This window comes from Sceloporus occidentalis, unplaced genomic scaffold (assembly GCF_023333645.1).
Source record: "Sceloporus occidentalis isolate IW3139 unplaced genomic scaffold, rSceOcc1.0.p SCAF_5, whole genome shotgun sequence".
Lineage (NCBI taxonomy): Eukaryota > Metazoa > Chordata > Lepidosauria > Squamata > Phrynosomatidae > Sceloporus > Sceloporus occidentalis.
Genome location: NW_028316985.1, coordinates 173,736,340 through 173,752,976, shown reverse-complemented (window position 1 = coordinate 173,752,976; position 16,637 = coordinate 173,736,340). Strand labels below are relative to the sequence as shown.

At 39.9% G+C, this 16,637-nt stretch overlaps 1 protein-coding gene across 3 annotated transcripts in view; it reads left to right on the top strand.

Moving 5' to 3' along the window:
- The first annotated feature begins 9,307 nt into the window (after positions 1–9,307).
- Positions 9,308–16,637, top strand: part of AFF1 (ALF transcription elongation factor 1) — a 146,051-nt gene continuing 138,721 nt past the window's right edge. For all 3 annotated transcript variants that reach the window (XM_089526153.1, XM_089526155.1, XM_089526152.1), the window contains exon 1: positions 9,308–9,558. In XM_089526153.1, the coding sequence (XP_089382279.1) occupies positions 9,542–9,558 (17 nt within the window). In that variant the 5' untranslated portion in view covers positions 9,308–9,541. The remainder of the gene's footprint in view (positions 9,559–16,637) is intronic.

Below are 16,637 nucleotides of genomic sequence, written 5' to 3'. Positions count from 1 at the left end.
ACAGATTTTCATGATCTATTCTTTGGTGCACTTCATTATTCAGTGTAAGTTTGCAATATCTCTATTGCCTTTTCCCCCTGAACCCAACTTAAACATCTAGCATTTCTCAGTCCATATATGTTAAAAGTAGAAATTGTAGAATTTGGAGCATTACTTTGACTGCATGGAAAAATTATTGCAGTAACCAAAAATTAATGGTTACTGCAATCTCTGGTGTCTCCTTTCTTGACAATGGAATGTATATAGAGCATTTCCATTCTGTCTGCTATTCTTTTCCATAGTTGTTGACAGATTTTAGTTAGAATTAAAGTAGATTCTGTCTCTGTAGCTTAAAGTAGCTTTATTGGTATGCCATCTGTTCCTGGTGATTTATTTCTCCAAAGTGCTCTGAGTGCAACTTCCATTTCACTTTCTGAAATTTTAGGTTCAGTTCAAAGTTCTTCTGGCTCCTGTTCAGTTACGCTTAATAGTAAATTTTTCTTAACTATTATCTTTAAATTCTACAGGGTTGTTCTTCAGGTTGCATTTTTGCACTGTGGTTGGCTTAGCGTTCTCCTTTAGCCTTATTCTAATTTTTGATATTAATAGTTCATGGTCTGTGCCACAATCATCCATAATCCACAAGAGTTCAATGTATAACAAAGGTTAATCTTTAAGAGGCCATCTGACTCTACTGGGTTTGTTGCAACAGATTAACACAGCCAGGCTAGCCCTTTGGAAATATATCCTTTGGGTGGCTGTTGCAAAACTGATACATGCAGCCTGTATCTCAGGGAACAAAATGTGTGGAACTATGCACTTAGAAAAATACCTGGCAACTGAATGAATTCAAAATTCCTCCAGCTTCTCCACCAGTTGGTACAAAGAATAAATATTTTTTCAAAATATTTTGAAGCTGTTAGAAGTCATTCCTTGTTTTCCTTTTTTATTATATGGGGTTTAAATTTCCCATACAGTATAGGGTCCTGCCTTAAACAGCTTAGAATCTGCAAGGCAGAACAGTTTTCAGTCCATTGCTCTCTGAGGGATTTTGGTAAACTGTAGGAAAAATTAGGCACATGAGCAAAAAATGACAATTTTTGAACATAGGTTATCAAAACATATTGCCAAAGTCAATGTAATCTGGTGCTTAAAACAGTTTATTCTGTAACCAAACATAAATGGTGCAAACTGAACAAATTAGCTTTATTTTCATACTTAGCCTTTTTGGGGGAGGTACTGTTCTGCATGAATCACAGAAAGAGTAAGAAACTGAACAGACTGCTGACTTCTCATTCACTCACCACTTCCAGCTTCTGAAATTTCAACATGTATTGCTCATACAGTTCAAATATTTTGTCACATTCATAAGGACGTGAAACACGTAGCATGATGTGCTCACAGTCCTGAATACTGGTACAGTGCAGTTTGTTTTTGTTTGTTGTGCTGTGTGCCTTAAAGTCATTTCAAACTGATGGTGACCCTGTCACTGGGTTTTCTTGGCAAGAATTGTTCAGAGGGGATTTTTGCCTGCACTTTCACCTCCCTCTGAGGCTGAGAGAGTGAGACTTGCCCAAGGTCACCCAGTGGATTTCCATGGCCAAGTGGAAAAGTCTAATGTTCAAACCACTGGAACACGCTGGCTCTTAATACGCAGTGCAGTAGCAACATGTAAATTGTCTTGATAGTCACTTTTTACTGTCTGTAAACAAAACAAAGATTTATAAAATAGCTTGCAATTTGATTAACAGCTTATCAACAAGGTTTTCTAAATTCAAGTGGTTTAACAATAACCATAAAAGTAACAATTAGCTTTTCTACTACATTATTACTGAGAAGAAGAAAGCTTGTTAGACAGAGGACAGAAATAGATAGTTCAGTTGCATTTCCCCCCTAAATTCTGGGTTAGAGTCACCCTGTTCCTTGGCTTATTATACTCACCTTCCTGTATCATTATTGTGGATTCTTGTTCTTACTGATGGTCTTCAGGGTTCTAGTTCTGAAAAGCAAAGTAGATCCTACAAGTCTGCCCACTCTTGATAGAGGTTTGTCCAGTGATTTTGTCAACCATAAAATTCAAGACTTATGTTTGAGGGTTCAGAGTAAAATTTGGCTGTATTCGCCATTAGACAGAGTGACATGGCCTCCACCTGCAACACATGGGGATCAGTGGATGACCTTGCCCCATTTCCAGTTAATAATAATAATAAAATGCCAAATTGTGTGTATGTTGGGGGAGGGGGCAGATATAATCTTGTCTTTCACTAGCAGTAATATGTGACTCCATTGCATTTCCTGAGGTATTCTTTGGCAAGGAATCCTCAGATGTAGTTTGCCATTGCTTCTGAACTGTACTTAGTATTCCTTGATGGTCCTACATCCAACTACTAGTCATGCCAGACCTTGCTTATCTTCCAAGATTAGATGAGAACTGGTGCATTTAGGATAATTAGGCTTATACTGTATTGTCCCTTACCATAGGTACCAATATACCTTGGACTGGACATAGGATTCAACCACAAGCTTCCCAGAAATTCAGAAACAGAGGCTTCTTGATGGCTAGGATCAGTCCACTGGCATCTTGGACCTAGAAAAATACTGATGCATTTTAACATGGAAAGTTGTGTTTGTATAGCATGTGGTGATGGTCACAGTCACTAGCATACATGTATGTACATACCTGCCAGTTATCTGTTGACTTATAACAACCTCATTAATTTCATAGGGTTTTTTTTAAAGGCAAGAATTGCTCAGAGGTGATTTTGCAGTTCCTTCCTCTGAAATATAGCCTACAGCACCTGGTATTCATTGTCTGATTCCCATCCAAGTACTAACCAGAGCCAACCCTGCTTAGCTTCCAAGATCAGAGGGAATCTAGGTGCACTAAGAGCAGGCCTTAGACCTGCTCTTACTGCACATGAAAACTGCTAGAACTGGTTTGCTGATATGGATACATTTTTTAAACAGCACAGACCTAATCTATGCATAGCCAGAGAATTTACAACAAGATCAGTTTAATGTTTATGCTGCCTTTGGGTGTTGTATCACATATTCACACACTTTTAAAGAGTCAAGAGAATACTCCTAACTTCTGATAAAGAGCTCTCCTCTCTTGTCATTTTGACATATGTTGTTGTTGAGTCAACTCATGGTGAACCTGTGGATGAAATATCTCCAAAACCCCTTAGGCTCAACAACTCTGCTCAACTCCTGTATCAGTTTTTTCCAGTCCAAGATGCAGATGGACTGATCCTAGCCATCATAAGCCTCCATTTATGGATTTCTGAGAAACATTTGGTTGAATCCTAGATCCAGTGACCTCCCTGATTGAGTCTAACCATCTGGCAGGAGCTCTTCCTGTCATTCAACTTTCCTAGCATTATCGTCTTTTCCAGTGAGTCGTACCTTCCAATGATGTCACAAAAGTACAACAGCCTCAAATTAGTCATTTTGGCTTTCAGAGAGAATTCAGGCTTGATTTGTTCTAGGACCCATTGATTTGTTTGGCCTTCCAAAGTATCCTCAGCACCACATCTTAAATGAGTTGATTTTCTTCTTATCCACTTTCTTCACTGTCCAGCTTTCACACCCACACATGGTGATGGGGAATCCAATGGCTTGGAAAATTCTCACTTTAGTGTTCAGTTGTATATCTTTACACATTACAGTGGCTTGAGGGTTGGGCTATGACTTTGGAGACCAGGGTACAATTCCCAGCTCAGCCATGAAACGTACTTGGTGTTGAAAACAGCAGACAGTGGGCCTTTGATATCTACTGGAATTTGTTCCAGGATCCCTGTGGATAGCAAAATCCCTGGATGCAGGTCCCACTAAATACAATAGTGTAGTTAAATGCTAGCCAGCATGGTGTAGTGTTTGACCATTGGGTTTTGATTCTGGAGACCAAGGGTTGAATCCTAGTTAGGCCATTTAAACCCACTGCATGATCTTGGGCAAGTCACACTCTCTCAGCTGCAGGAAACAGAAATGGCAAACTTCCTCTGAACAAATGTAGCCAAGAAAACCCCATGATAGGTTTACCTTCAGATCACCCTCAGTTGGAAATGACTTGAAGGCCCAAAACAATAACGCCAAATATAAAATGGCAAAAATCAAGTTTTCCTTTAGGGAATTTATATATTTTATATATTTTTTAATTATATTTAATTATTAATTTTATATAGGTTTTAATTTATATTTTTATTTTATGTGTGTGTGTGTGTGTGTGAATATATATGTTGGGTAGAGCTTGATTTAAGCCAGGGTTGCATGGTCCTTCTGGAACACCACCTAAGTGCAATACATTGGTGCTTAAAGCTGGAGCACAAAAGTTGTCATTCTCTTTCTGCCTATGCATTATGATTCCCAGGGTGACCGGATGTCCTCCTTTTCCAGGACACATCCTCCATTTCAACGTTCTATCCAGGGAAAATTCCTAAAGGTCCTCCAGTTGGAGCAGGACTGAGAAGCCTGACTTTATATCTAGATGAGTGTTTTTGAGCTTTTCTTTGGTCGCATCCGACTCCTGGAATGTCCTAGATTTTGTGAGGCCTTGTCCTGCTTTGCTGTTAGGACATCTGCTCACTCAGACTGCTCCTCTTGCTCTGCAATTGCCATGCATGCCAGCAGAGTGCCAGACGGCTGGGAACTCTGTGTACCGCCTGGTGCATGTTTGTACATTGTTAAGGCTTTTGGCACAGGCCCCCTCTTGCTCACATCAACACCCCGCCAGATATGCCTCCTCTCTCCAAACCTGAGAGGCTCCAAACACTGGGAATCTCCTTTGCCTTGCCTTGCCTTTTCACTTCTGTGATAGGTCCCCCCCACACACACATTTTCTTCTCCTTGAAAGAACAATGTGTTCATGTAAATAGACAGATTGTACTAGGCAAACTTTAATGGGAAGGGCACCGATATCCCTAAAAACATGTAGGGGTGGAAATAATTCAGAAAGTTTTTAAATTAAGGGGTAATGGCAAACCTCCTCTGAACCAATCTTGCCAAGAAAGCCCCATGATAGGTTTGCCTTAGGGTTGCCATAAGTAAGAAACAACTTTCAGACATCCATACACGCAAACACACACACACACACACACACACATCCATACACACACCTACACCTACAGAGAGAGAGAGGGGGGGAGCTGTATTGTTTTCACTGCACTATTTTAAAAAGCTTTTAAAAAGATTCTTTCAAATTCCATTTTATTCTTTTACTGAACCATGAGTTGCATTCATGTTGCAAATACAGTAGTTTAATTCTAATTTAAGGAATTATTTTTGGATTTTTAAAAAATTGTTTGTTTGTTGTTCTTGTGTGCTTTCAGGTCATTTCCGACTTATGGTGACCCCCCAAGGTGAACCTTTTATTTCTTAGCAAATGTCTTCTGAGGCTGAGAGAGTGTGACTCAGCCAAGGTCACCCAGTAGGTTTACATGGCCAAGCCAGGAATCAAGCCCCAGACTCCAGAGTCATAGTCCAATGCTCAAACCACTACACCATGGTAGCTCTCAGGACCAGGGATACAGGGATTTATTTGGGGAAAGAGGGTACATTCAACCTAGACAATGAGAACATTGAAATAGTTAAAGAGTTTCCATACCTAGGATCAAACCTTGATCAAATTGGGGACTGCAGTCAAGAAATCAGAAGAAGACTAGGAATGGGAAGGGAAGCCAAGAAAGAACTAGTTGTTGTTGTTGTGTGTCCTCAAGTCCTTTCTGGGTGACCTCAAGGCAAACCTATCACAGGGTTTTCTTGGCAGGTTTGCCATTGCCATCCTCTGAGGCTGAGAGAGTGTGACTTGCCCAAAGTCACCCTGTGGGTTTTCCATGGCCGAGCCCTGGTCTCCAGAGTCGTAGTTAGGGTGACCAGACATCCTAACCGCCCTGCAAGCCCTTGCAAAATGTAGATGTCTAGCCACATTATTTATACAGTCTAAACGCACACAGGCACCAGTCTCCTTGACCCAGAATTTCAAAATCTGAAATACTCCAAAATCTAAAATTACGCACAGGGGTGGCGGAGAGAGAGAGACACCTTTGCTTTCTGATGGTTCAAGTTACACAAGCTTTTGCTTCACAAACAAACTTATTTAAATTATTGTGCATAAAATTACCTTCAGGCTAGGTGTTTGAGGTGTATAGGAAACAAATGAATTTAATGTTTAGACTTGGGTCCCATCCCCAAGATTATTCATATCCAAATATTCCAAAATGTGGGGGGAAATCCAAGACAATTCTGGTCCCAAGCATTTTGGATAAGCGAATGCTTGTCGTTGTTATTGTTGTGTGTCTTCAAGTCCTTTCTGATTTATGACAAACCCAAGGTGATCCTATCATGGGTTTTTCTTGACAAGATTTGTTCAGAGATTTGCCCTTACCTTTCCTTGAAGCTGTGAGAGTGTGACTTGCACAAGGTCACCCAGTGGATCTCATGGCCCTCTGGATATTCCTAGAGAGAACATATTAATTACATCTTTAAATAATCAAATCTGCAACGTCAAAGCCACAAATGTGGAGGGACGAGTGTATTTGTAAGTGCCAGCCTGCAAATAGCCCTCCCTACCATCTGAACTAAGACCACAAACAGCAAAATGTAGGCCTATGACTGACATCTTCAATTCTGCCCCCCCTCCTGTTTGGTTTTTATACACACACACACACACACACACACACACACACACACACAAACTGGTGGCGGAACATTTCTATATATATACACACATGTTATGTATTATGTGTTATGTATTGACAGTGTTGTCTGTCTAAATGTTTGAATATATACATACACACACACACACACTCACACTCAAACTGGTGGCAAATATATATAGAGAGAAATGTTCTGCCACATATATTCAAACATTTAAAACAAACAACACTGACAATACTTAACGTAAATATATATATATATATATATATATATATATATAGAGAGAGAGAGAGAGAGAGAGAGAGAGAGATGTTCTGCCACTGGTTTTGTGTACACACACACACACACATATTGAAACATTTAAAAGAAACAACAATGACAATACATAACTTAACATTTTATACAATATCTACACATACACACACACACATATAGAGAAAACAATGTTCTGCCACCAGCTTTTGTGGATATATTATGTGTGTGTGTGTATAAATGTTCTGCTGCCGATTTGTGTATGTATATATATATTCAAACATTTAAAATAAACAACACTGATAATACATAAAATAACATCATATATATATATATATATATATATATATATTAGAGAGAGAGAGAGAGAGAGAGAGAGAGAGGGAGAGAAATGTTCTGCTATATATATATCCAAAAATTTAAAACAAACAACACTGACAATATGTGTGTGTGTGTATATATATATATATATACAGAGAGAAATGTATATGTGTGTATGTATGTGTATATACACACACACACACACACACACATTTCTCTCTATATATGTATATATACATACATACATATATATGACATATACAGAAATTCACACAATTTAAAGGATGGGAAGATAAGGCCATCTATACCATATAGGACTTATTTCAAAATTCTAGACCTAAAAATACAGAAAGTATTTTAAATGTGTTGTTGCCTTTTAGACCCTCTTGGCTCCAAATTCAACAAATTACCTCATTTGTGTCCCAACTAGTACGGTCAGGAGAAACCCCTAGATCATTGACCATACTTGAACAAATGTGTACAGCCCCAGGTCCACCAGTGAAGGGAGGTTCAGCTGCATTGTATAACTGGATGGTTGAAAACTCCTATGGGAGGGATACTTTTTATAAAGTTGGATATACAGTTGGTCATTTCAGATGCAGAATGGCATCATATATGGTCATGTCCTTCTTATAAGTCTAGTCATCTGCCCTATGGGAAAACACATTGAAAGTGGTATACAGATGGTACCTGACCCCTGTCCAGCTAGAATGAATGACAAGGAAGACATCTTAATTGTACTGGAGGGGTTGTGTGGCAAGAGGTACATACCTACACATATGGCTGGAGTACCCAATTGTCCAACAATTCTGGACACAGATTGTTCAATTGATGTCAGACATCACTAAGCAAAAGGTTCGACCCATTGTGGAATTGCTTGTCTTGTCGATATTTCAATTTGACAATTAATTTCTCCATCATAAGGAAATTATATCCTTTTCAGTTGCTATAGCTAGATTCATAATTGCCAGAAACTGGAAAACAGGTCATCTGCCCATGGATCAACAGTGGACCAAGTTCTGGGAAGGATGGTCTGTGGAGAAGCTTGCAGACGATGCCAGGAGAACCTCTGAGGCAAGGAACTGGAACCAGTTCAAGGAAAAGTGGTTACCTCTTAGAGAATATGTTAACTCCAATTCTCATGCTCATGTTCCTCCACAGGAGATTTGGGTTTGGAGTTTGGAATGAGACCTCAGTTCTGTAAATCTATATTTTAGCTCATGTTTTTAAAGTAGAATGGTGATGAAAGTAGAATGGTGTTTCACTGTTTGTAAACAATAAAATAAAATAAAAAAGAGATGTAATATATAGTATATATGTATAAATGTGTATATATATATATATATATACACACACACACACACAGATATATACATTTCTATACACAAACATATATTACATATAGACTATATATATAGTATATATATATATATATAAATGTAAATATTAATAATATATATATATATACACACATTTATACATATATACATTTCTATATACACACATATATTACATATTATATATATATAGTATATATGTATAAATGTAAATATCAATATATATATATATACATATACATACATACATTTATACATATATATTTCTATACACACATATGTCTATTACATATACACTATATATATAGTATACAGTATATGTATAAATGTAAATATTAATATATACATACATTTATACATATATACATTTCTACACACACATATATTACATATATATATATATATATATATATTACATTTCTCTGTCTGTCTATTACATATATACATATATTACATATATGCATACATATATATATATATATATGTTACACATATACATTATATATAGAGAGAGAGGGAGGGAGAGAGAGAGAGAGATAGATAGAGAGAGAGAACTGTTGTGGCCCCAGTTTTGGTCTCTTCCCATTCCTCCTCTGAAGAGTAGTTTCCCTGGGGAACTCCATCCAGAGCCTCCCTGTCTCTCTCTCTCTCTCTCTCTCTCTCTCTCTCCCCCTTGGCTGGGGTTTGGGGCCTGCAGTGCCCTCCCTCGGCCTGTAGGAGGCCCTGCGGAGCCCGGATGTCTCCCAGGCAGAGTTTGGGGAGGATTGAACCAGAGGAGGAAGGAGGCTGAGCTTAGCGAGCGAGGAGGAAGGCTACTCTGTTGCCTTTGGGGCTGGGGAGGGAGGAAGGAAGGAAGGAAGGAGAAAGGAAGGAAGAAAGAAAGGCTCCCAGAGGGGAGCACAGAGGACTGCCCTCTCTCTCCTCAGCCCCAAATGGCGGAGGGGTTTTGGGGAGGGAAGGGCTGATGGAGAGGAGCCCACTCCCTGGCTAACTTCACCATGGCTGCCCAGTCAAGGTAAGGCTTCTTGGGGAACAAAACCAAACAAAACTCCATTATATATATATATATATATATATATTAAAAAATAAACATGTCCTCCTTTTCCTCTTCCTTCCTTCCTTCCTTCCTTCCTCTCTGAAAACCATTTTGTCAGCTCTTTTCTTTCTCTCTTTTTTGGAGGGGGCTGTTTCAGGGTTCTTTCTTTAAGGGAATCTCCTTCTTGGCTGGGCTCAAGAAAAGTTTTTGATAGTAATAAGAACAATAACATATTTCCTTTCTCTCTTCAAATCCTTCTGTCAGCTCTTTCTCCCCTACCTCTCTGCTTCAGGTTTTTTTTTTAGGGAATCTATTTCTTGGCTGGGTTCAAAAAAGTTTTTCTTAATAATAATAATAATAGTAATAATAATAATAATATAATACTTCTTTTCTCTTTTCAAACCCTTTTGTCAGTTCTTCTCTATTTAGAGGGGATGTTTTCAGGGTTGTTGTTTTTTTAAGCGAATCTAGTTCTTGGGGGGGTTCAAAAAGTTTTTCATAATGATAATAATAATAATTATATCTTGACTTGAAGGTTGGAGGTATAACATGTTAGAATGCCAATGTGGAATACAAATAATAATAATAATAATAATTAGTATTTGAAAACCAGGGTTTAAAAAGGGAAAGACACCCCCTCCTAGTTTAAAACATGTCAGTTCAATTCACACACTTTTCTCTTTTCCTCTCTCTTCCCCCCCTTCAAGTTTTCAGGCATGAAGGGTTTATTTCTTCTTCTTTTTAAAAAAACTATCTCTCTCTCTCTCTCTCTCTCTCACACTGTATTTCTAAGTTCCTGCACTTGAAGTCTGTGATGGGTTTCTAAAAAGAGGTTGAACTCCCCACTTGTGATCATGTTTTTTCCTTTTCTTTTCCCCTTCTTTTCATGGAGCCTTTGCTAGATAATAGCAAGAGCAAGTCATAGGAAATCAGGATCAGATATGTGTAATAATTGATATTTGCTCCCCTTTTTTTGGCTCTGTGTCTGTCTGTGTCTTTGGGGGATGTAAACCTGGGTGCCTTTTCAGTTTCCTTTGGGTTGTAAAGCAGCCTTTCTAAAATGGTAGCTGGCTGGGTGTCTGAAGGGGAGGAATCTGCTGAGTAGGCAAAGGCTGGAAAAGCTCTCTCTGGGTCCAGGAAGGGGAGAGAGGAGTCATTCTTTCTCTTTACTGTCCAATTAAGGGAAAGGAGAAGGATCTGGGGATCCATTTGATCAGTGGTTTCCCTGGGAGAGGGGGAAGAAAAAGGGCATTTTATTAGTGGTGTTGACCTGGGTGCCAGCTTGGCTTAGTGGTTTGAGTGTTGGAATAGGTCTTTGGGACGCCAGACTTCAACAACAACAACAACAATATCCCTTTGCTGCCTCCCCAAGTTTGGACTCAAAGGAGCTCACAATTTAAAAGAATTATGCAATTAAAAATTAAGGACACAGTGTAGGGTAGTGGTTTGAGCGTTGGACTATGACTCTGGAGACCAGGCATAAACAACAACAACAACAACAACAACAACAATATCCCTTTGCCCCTCCCAAGTTGGGACTCCAAGTAGCTTACAATTTCAAAGAATTGTTCAACTAAAAATTAAGGAGCCAGTCTAGGGTAGTGGTTTGAGTGTTGGACTAGGACTCTGGGAGACCAGAGTTAAATTATGATTACTGTTGTTATTATATTCCTTTGCTCCCCCCAAATTCGGGCTCAAAATAGGTTACAATTTAAAATAATGGTTCAATTAAAAATTAGGTTCGAGTGTTAGACTAGGACTCTGAGAGACCACAGTTCAGATACTATTATTATTATTATTATTATATCCCTTTGCCTCCCCAAATTGAGACTCAAAGAGGACTTATTAAAAATTAAGGACTCAGCATGGGATAGTGGTTTGAGCACTGAACTGTGACTCTGGAGATCAGGGTTCGAATCATCGCTCAGCCATGGAAACCCACTGGCTGACCTTGGGCGAGTCACGCTCTCTCAGCCTCAGGGGAAGTGAATAGCAAACCCCCTCTGAAGAAACTTGCCCAGAAAGCCCTGTGATCGGTTCACTGCCTAAGGGTGGCTATAAGTCGGGAAAGACTTGACAACACATGACACACGCTGACCTGTGAAGGTTGTTGTTGTTGTTGTTGTTGTTGTTGTTGTTGTTGTGTGCCTTCAAGTTGTTTCCAACTTATGGCAACCCTAAGGTGAACCTATCCTGAAGTTTTCTTGGCACGTTTTTTCAGAGGAGGTTTGCCATTGCCTCCCTCTGAAGCTGAGAGAGCGTGACTTGCCTAGTGGGTTTCCATGGCCAAACAGGGATTCGAACCCTGGTCTCCACAGTCCTAGTCCAACACTCAGACCACTGCAGCTAAATGTGGCTTATCTGACTGTCTTTCTTTCAGGGAGTAGGACGATTGCTTTGTTAATATTTTGGGGTTTCTGGGTTCACAACTGCCCCCTTCCACATTCCAAGCAATCTAGTTCAAGAGGACGTTTGGCACTGGGACTACTGTAGTCATGGTGGTTGTGTGCCTTCTAGTCATTTTTGACTTATGGCGACCCTAAGGCGAACCTGTCATAGGGTTTTCTTGGCAGGTTTCTTCAGAGAGGGTTTGCGATTGCCATCCTCTGAGGCTGAGAGAGTGTGGCTTGCCCAAGGCCACACAAGTGGGTTTTTTATGCTTTAGGCTGGAATCGAACCCTAATCTTCAGAGTCATAGTCCAACACTCAAACCAGTACACTGCACTGGCTCTTGCTGTAGTCATGTAGATTTCTGTCATGTAGATTCCTGCATTTCTCCTCCTGGTTGGAAACTAGGAGGTGGAACTATAGGGCGAGCGGCATGTTGGGTAAAAATGACAGTCCGCCTCTGCTTGAGATTCATGAATAAGTGAGTGCTGCGTTCTTGGTGCACATTGCAACTTTCTTTGCAAGTTGGAGAGCATGGAGAAAATAATTCTAATAAAGAGGTTAATCAAGAGAGGTTAAACTGATAGTCCATTACATAATTTGGAAGCATTGACACATTTGCCTTTCTTTATTTGTCATCAGCTTATAGTTATAGCCTATATAATTAGCTGGCCACCTTCCTTAATCTTCTAGAAGACTTGAGTAGATTTGCTAAACCTGATATTTGCTTTTTAAGCATATAGAGACACATACATACAGCCAGCATGGTGCAGTGGTTTGAGCACTGGGTCCCATCTCTGGAGACCAGGGTTCAAATCCTCACTCAGCCAGGAGTGAGTCCCAAACTGTCAGCCCAGGAAAGCTCATGGTTAATTCACCTTAAGGTCCCCTTTATCCAGAAATGACTTGGAGGTACACAATAACAGAAACAACAACACATATATGGTGTTTAGAAAATTTGGCATGGTGTGGATTGGAGCATAGCATCCCAGTTAACTTTATTTTTGGTGTGCAATGGGATCTTCCAGCATCTTTGAAAGGTAGGGCCAAAATACACTGCAGAAATAATCCAGTTTGAGACCCATTTAACTGCCCTGGCTCAGTGATAGGGACTCCTGGGAACTGTAGTGTATTGTGGCAGCAGAGCTCCCTGGCAGAGAAGGCTAAATGTTAGGTTTTGGACCTAACTGAGAGAAAGGAGCTAGTAGCGTAAGCTTTTGTACTGAAACACACTGCAGAAATAATCCAGTTGGAGATCACATTAACTACCATGGCTCAATGCTAGGGAATTCTGGGAACTGTAGCTTTGTGAGACATTTAGCCTTCTCTGTCAGAGAGCTCTGGTGAGACAAGAAACTACAGTTCCCAAGATTCCCTAGCAATGAGCCAGGGCAGTTAATGTGGTCTCAAACTGGATTATTTCTGTAGTGTGTTTTGGAGCAAAGGCTGCATCCGCACTGAAGAAAGAATCCTGTTTGATACCACTTTAAATGTCATGGCTCAATTTCATAGTCCGAAAAACCCACAAAAAACTATAAATCATGGCTCAATGCCCTGGAATTCTGGGATTTGTAGTTTGTTGTGGCACCAGAGTTCTCTGACAGGGAAGGTGAAATATCTCATAAAACTACAAAATGGAGAAATCCATCACATTGAGCCATGGCAATGCAACTGGTGTCAAACTGCATTATTTCTGCAGCTGCAGCTCAAGTTTACTTCATTAGATTTATTTTTGGTGGTTTAGAAATAATATAACTGAATGTGGTCCTGGTTTGTCCTTGGGTATGTTACTACTCTTGTATATTACTGGTTTACACATATATTCAGAGCACTGTATATCATTTCCCTGATTTTCCCCGTTCTTTGCAGATAGAAAAAGGTTTTGTATGGAATACAATATTAAAAGAGAGAGAGAGAGAGAGAGAGAGAGAGAGAGAGAGAGAGAATGGTATCTATCTGTTGGCATATGTTTTCAACTGTGCCTGTGGAGAACAGTAAAATACACATTTTTTTTTTACAAGAGCTCGGTGTCTGAGACCTTGTCACATTACAGATTGTTCAGTGACAAGAGATCCCAGAAGCCGAGTTGTTTTCTGTGTAGGAGAGGCCATTTATGTAATCCAAACCAGACTGGCTTCTGTTAGCCCTGAAGGTGAAGAGGGGGAAGTTTGGCAGTGGAGGGGGCAGGGAAATATTGGATTACACTAATCTTTCTTACATAGAAAAGAAACCTTTATTAAACTGATATATGGTAGTAAAGAAATACTTACACATATTGTGTTGTCTGATTTTGCCTCCTCCCCCCCTTTCAAAATCTATTGAGGATACGTGGAAACAAGTTTTTCCGACTTGGTGCCTTCCAGATGTGTTATACTACAACTCCTATCACTTTCAACCAACTGGGACACCAGGTTGGGAAAAAGCTGAGTTAAATGATATTACTGATTTGTTTCAGCAAGAGTGATCTATGTGCAGCATCCACGTTCCCCTTGCTGGATTAGATTCCACTGGTATAGCCCCAAGGCATGGCCAACAGTGATTATAACAAGCATTTCTCTGGAGGACATGAATGATAGGCCTGTGTTTCCTTACCTCAAGGTTCAGTCTAAAGAGATGTAAAGGTTGCAGGGGTATTTTTGTATACCTGTGGTGACTCTAGCTAGAGTTTGTGGGAGTTCATGGATAGAAAATGGACATGTAGGATTGAGCAGCAGAATAACTATGTTTTGTTGGTGAGTAGTCCACTGCTGTTTTCATGGTTCTGTGGAATTTGTGGGTCCATATGTTGATCACAATGTGCTGGATGGGGTTATACCCCTTCTGAATATTCAGGTGAACAACTTGGGATGTGCTGCTGGATTCATCTGTGAGCCTGGAAGCTCAGGTTTCAGTGGTGCCCAGGTGTGCATTTGCACAATTAAGGCTTGTGCACCAGCTGTGTTCATTCCTAGAGATTGCAGATCCCAGTGCCTTTGTTCACGAATCACAAACATTCCCAATGCTTTTGTTCAGTCATTAAAACTGGACTTGCCACTTCATTGCAATGCACAACAGATTTTGAATTTAAATGGACATTCTCACACACCAGTGACATATACAGTGGGCTTTTGTTATCTGCTGGGGTTTGCTTCCAGGACCCCTGTGGATGATAAAATCTGTGGACGCTCAAGTCCCATTAAATATAAAGATAAAGGAAAATGGTGTCTCTAATATAAAATGGAAAATCAAGGTTTGCTATTGGGAATTCATCCTTTTTTTTTTTTTTTTAGTATTTTCAAGCTGTGGATGATTGAATTTGTGGATAAGGAGGGCCAACTGTGTAGGTATGTCCCTGGCTTTTCATTCCACCAAATGCATCTGAGGAAGTAGACTTCAATCTATGAAAGCTCACACTGCCAACTTCTTTCTTTCAGTTAGTCTCAGAGGTGCTACAGGATCTCTCTACATACTGATTCTACAGACTATATACATGGCTATATCTTTGCATCCAGCTTGGATTACTGTAACATGTTCTATGTGACACTCCCTTTGAAGACTGGAAATTGGTCAAAAGAACCTTAGATTAGGTTCCATATGAACCTGGCCATGTTTTGTGATCTTCTGGGGAGGCCTTCACAGTGGCTGCCCCAGGTTCTGGAACTCCCCAAAGAGGTTAGATTGGCACTTCTTTGCTACCTTTCCACCAATCTTTTTGTCCTGGCAGGTCTTTGAGCACTGATTGAGGAGAACACACCTTGCACAATTTGATGGATTTTCCATGTCTTCATTTATCTTCAATGGTTAACATTAGGTGATGGTTAACAGGTTTTAATATTTTGATAATGTCTTTCCATTTTGAACTTTTGAATGGTGATAATTTTTAGCTATGTTTGTTTTCACTGTTGTAAGCCATCATGAGTCCCAGACCTAGGAAAAGGCAGGATATAAATATCATCAGTATTGACATCATTCCATGCAGCCTTGCATATTAAATTCAAAAAATATACTTGATTATAAACATGGACATATGCACAATTAGCTTGTACATCTCCATACACATACATATTAGTATAGTAGTATAGTTGCACATTGATGGCCTAAGGGGAAAATCAACTTTCTTTGGCTTGGCTTGTGTATGTGACATAACGTGGTATGAATCTTGAATATACATGAGGGATGTGTTTTGTTATGTGCTCATAGTAACCAGATAGTAGTCCTTTGAAGAGAGCAAGCAAGAAGAATGGAATTGAGTCCAAGGTTAGCACCTGGATTGAATGAGCCATGAGCAGAGAGAGTTTCACCATCATACCATGAACCTCACTTGGCTTGGTTGTCTGCACCACCTAGCCCCATTGACTGCACCATAGCTGAATTTGCTCATACGTTGTCCCCTTAGGTTTTCAGGATAGGTACTGAACGCTTCCAACCACTTTGCAGATCATGTTACTTTTCCAAATGCTGCACCTAACTTTGACGTCAGGCATTGCCTTGTTTGGAAGTACAGCATGGCGACAAGCACAACAAGGGAAAAGTGACTAGTGACTCTGCAGCTATAATGCTGGCAAATGGCCCAAGTGGTGCTGGTAGTTGTGGCACTGTGTCGAAGGCCAACTCAAGTCATGTGCTATTTTGGGGGAATGTTTTCCCCCCTTTCTTGCTGTGTTAGTTTTCTATGTGGGAGAACATGGGGG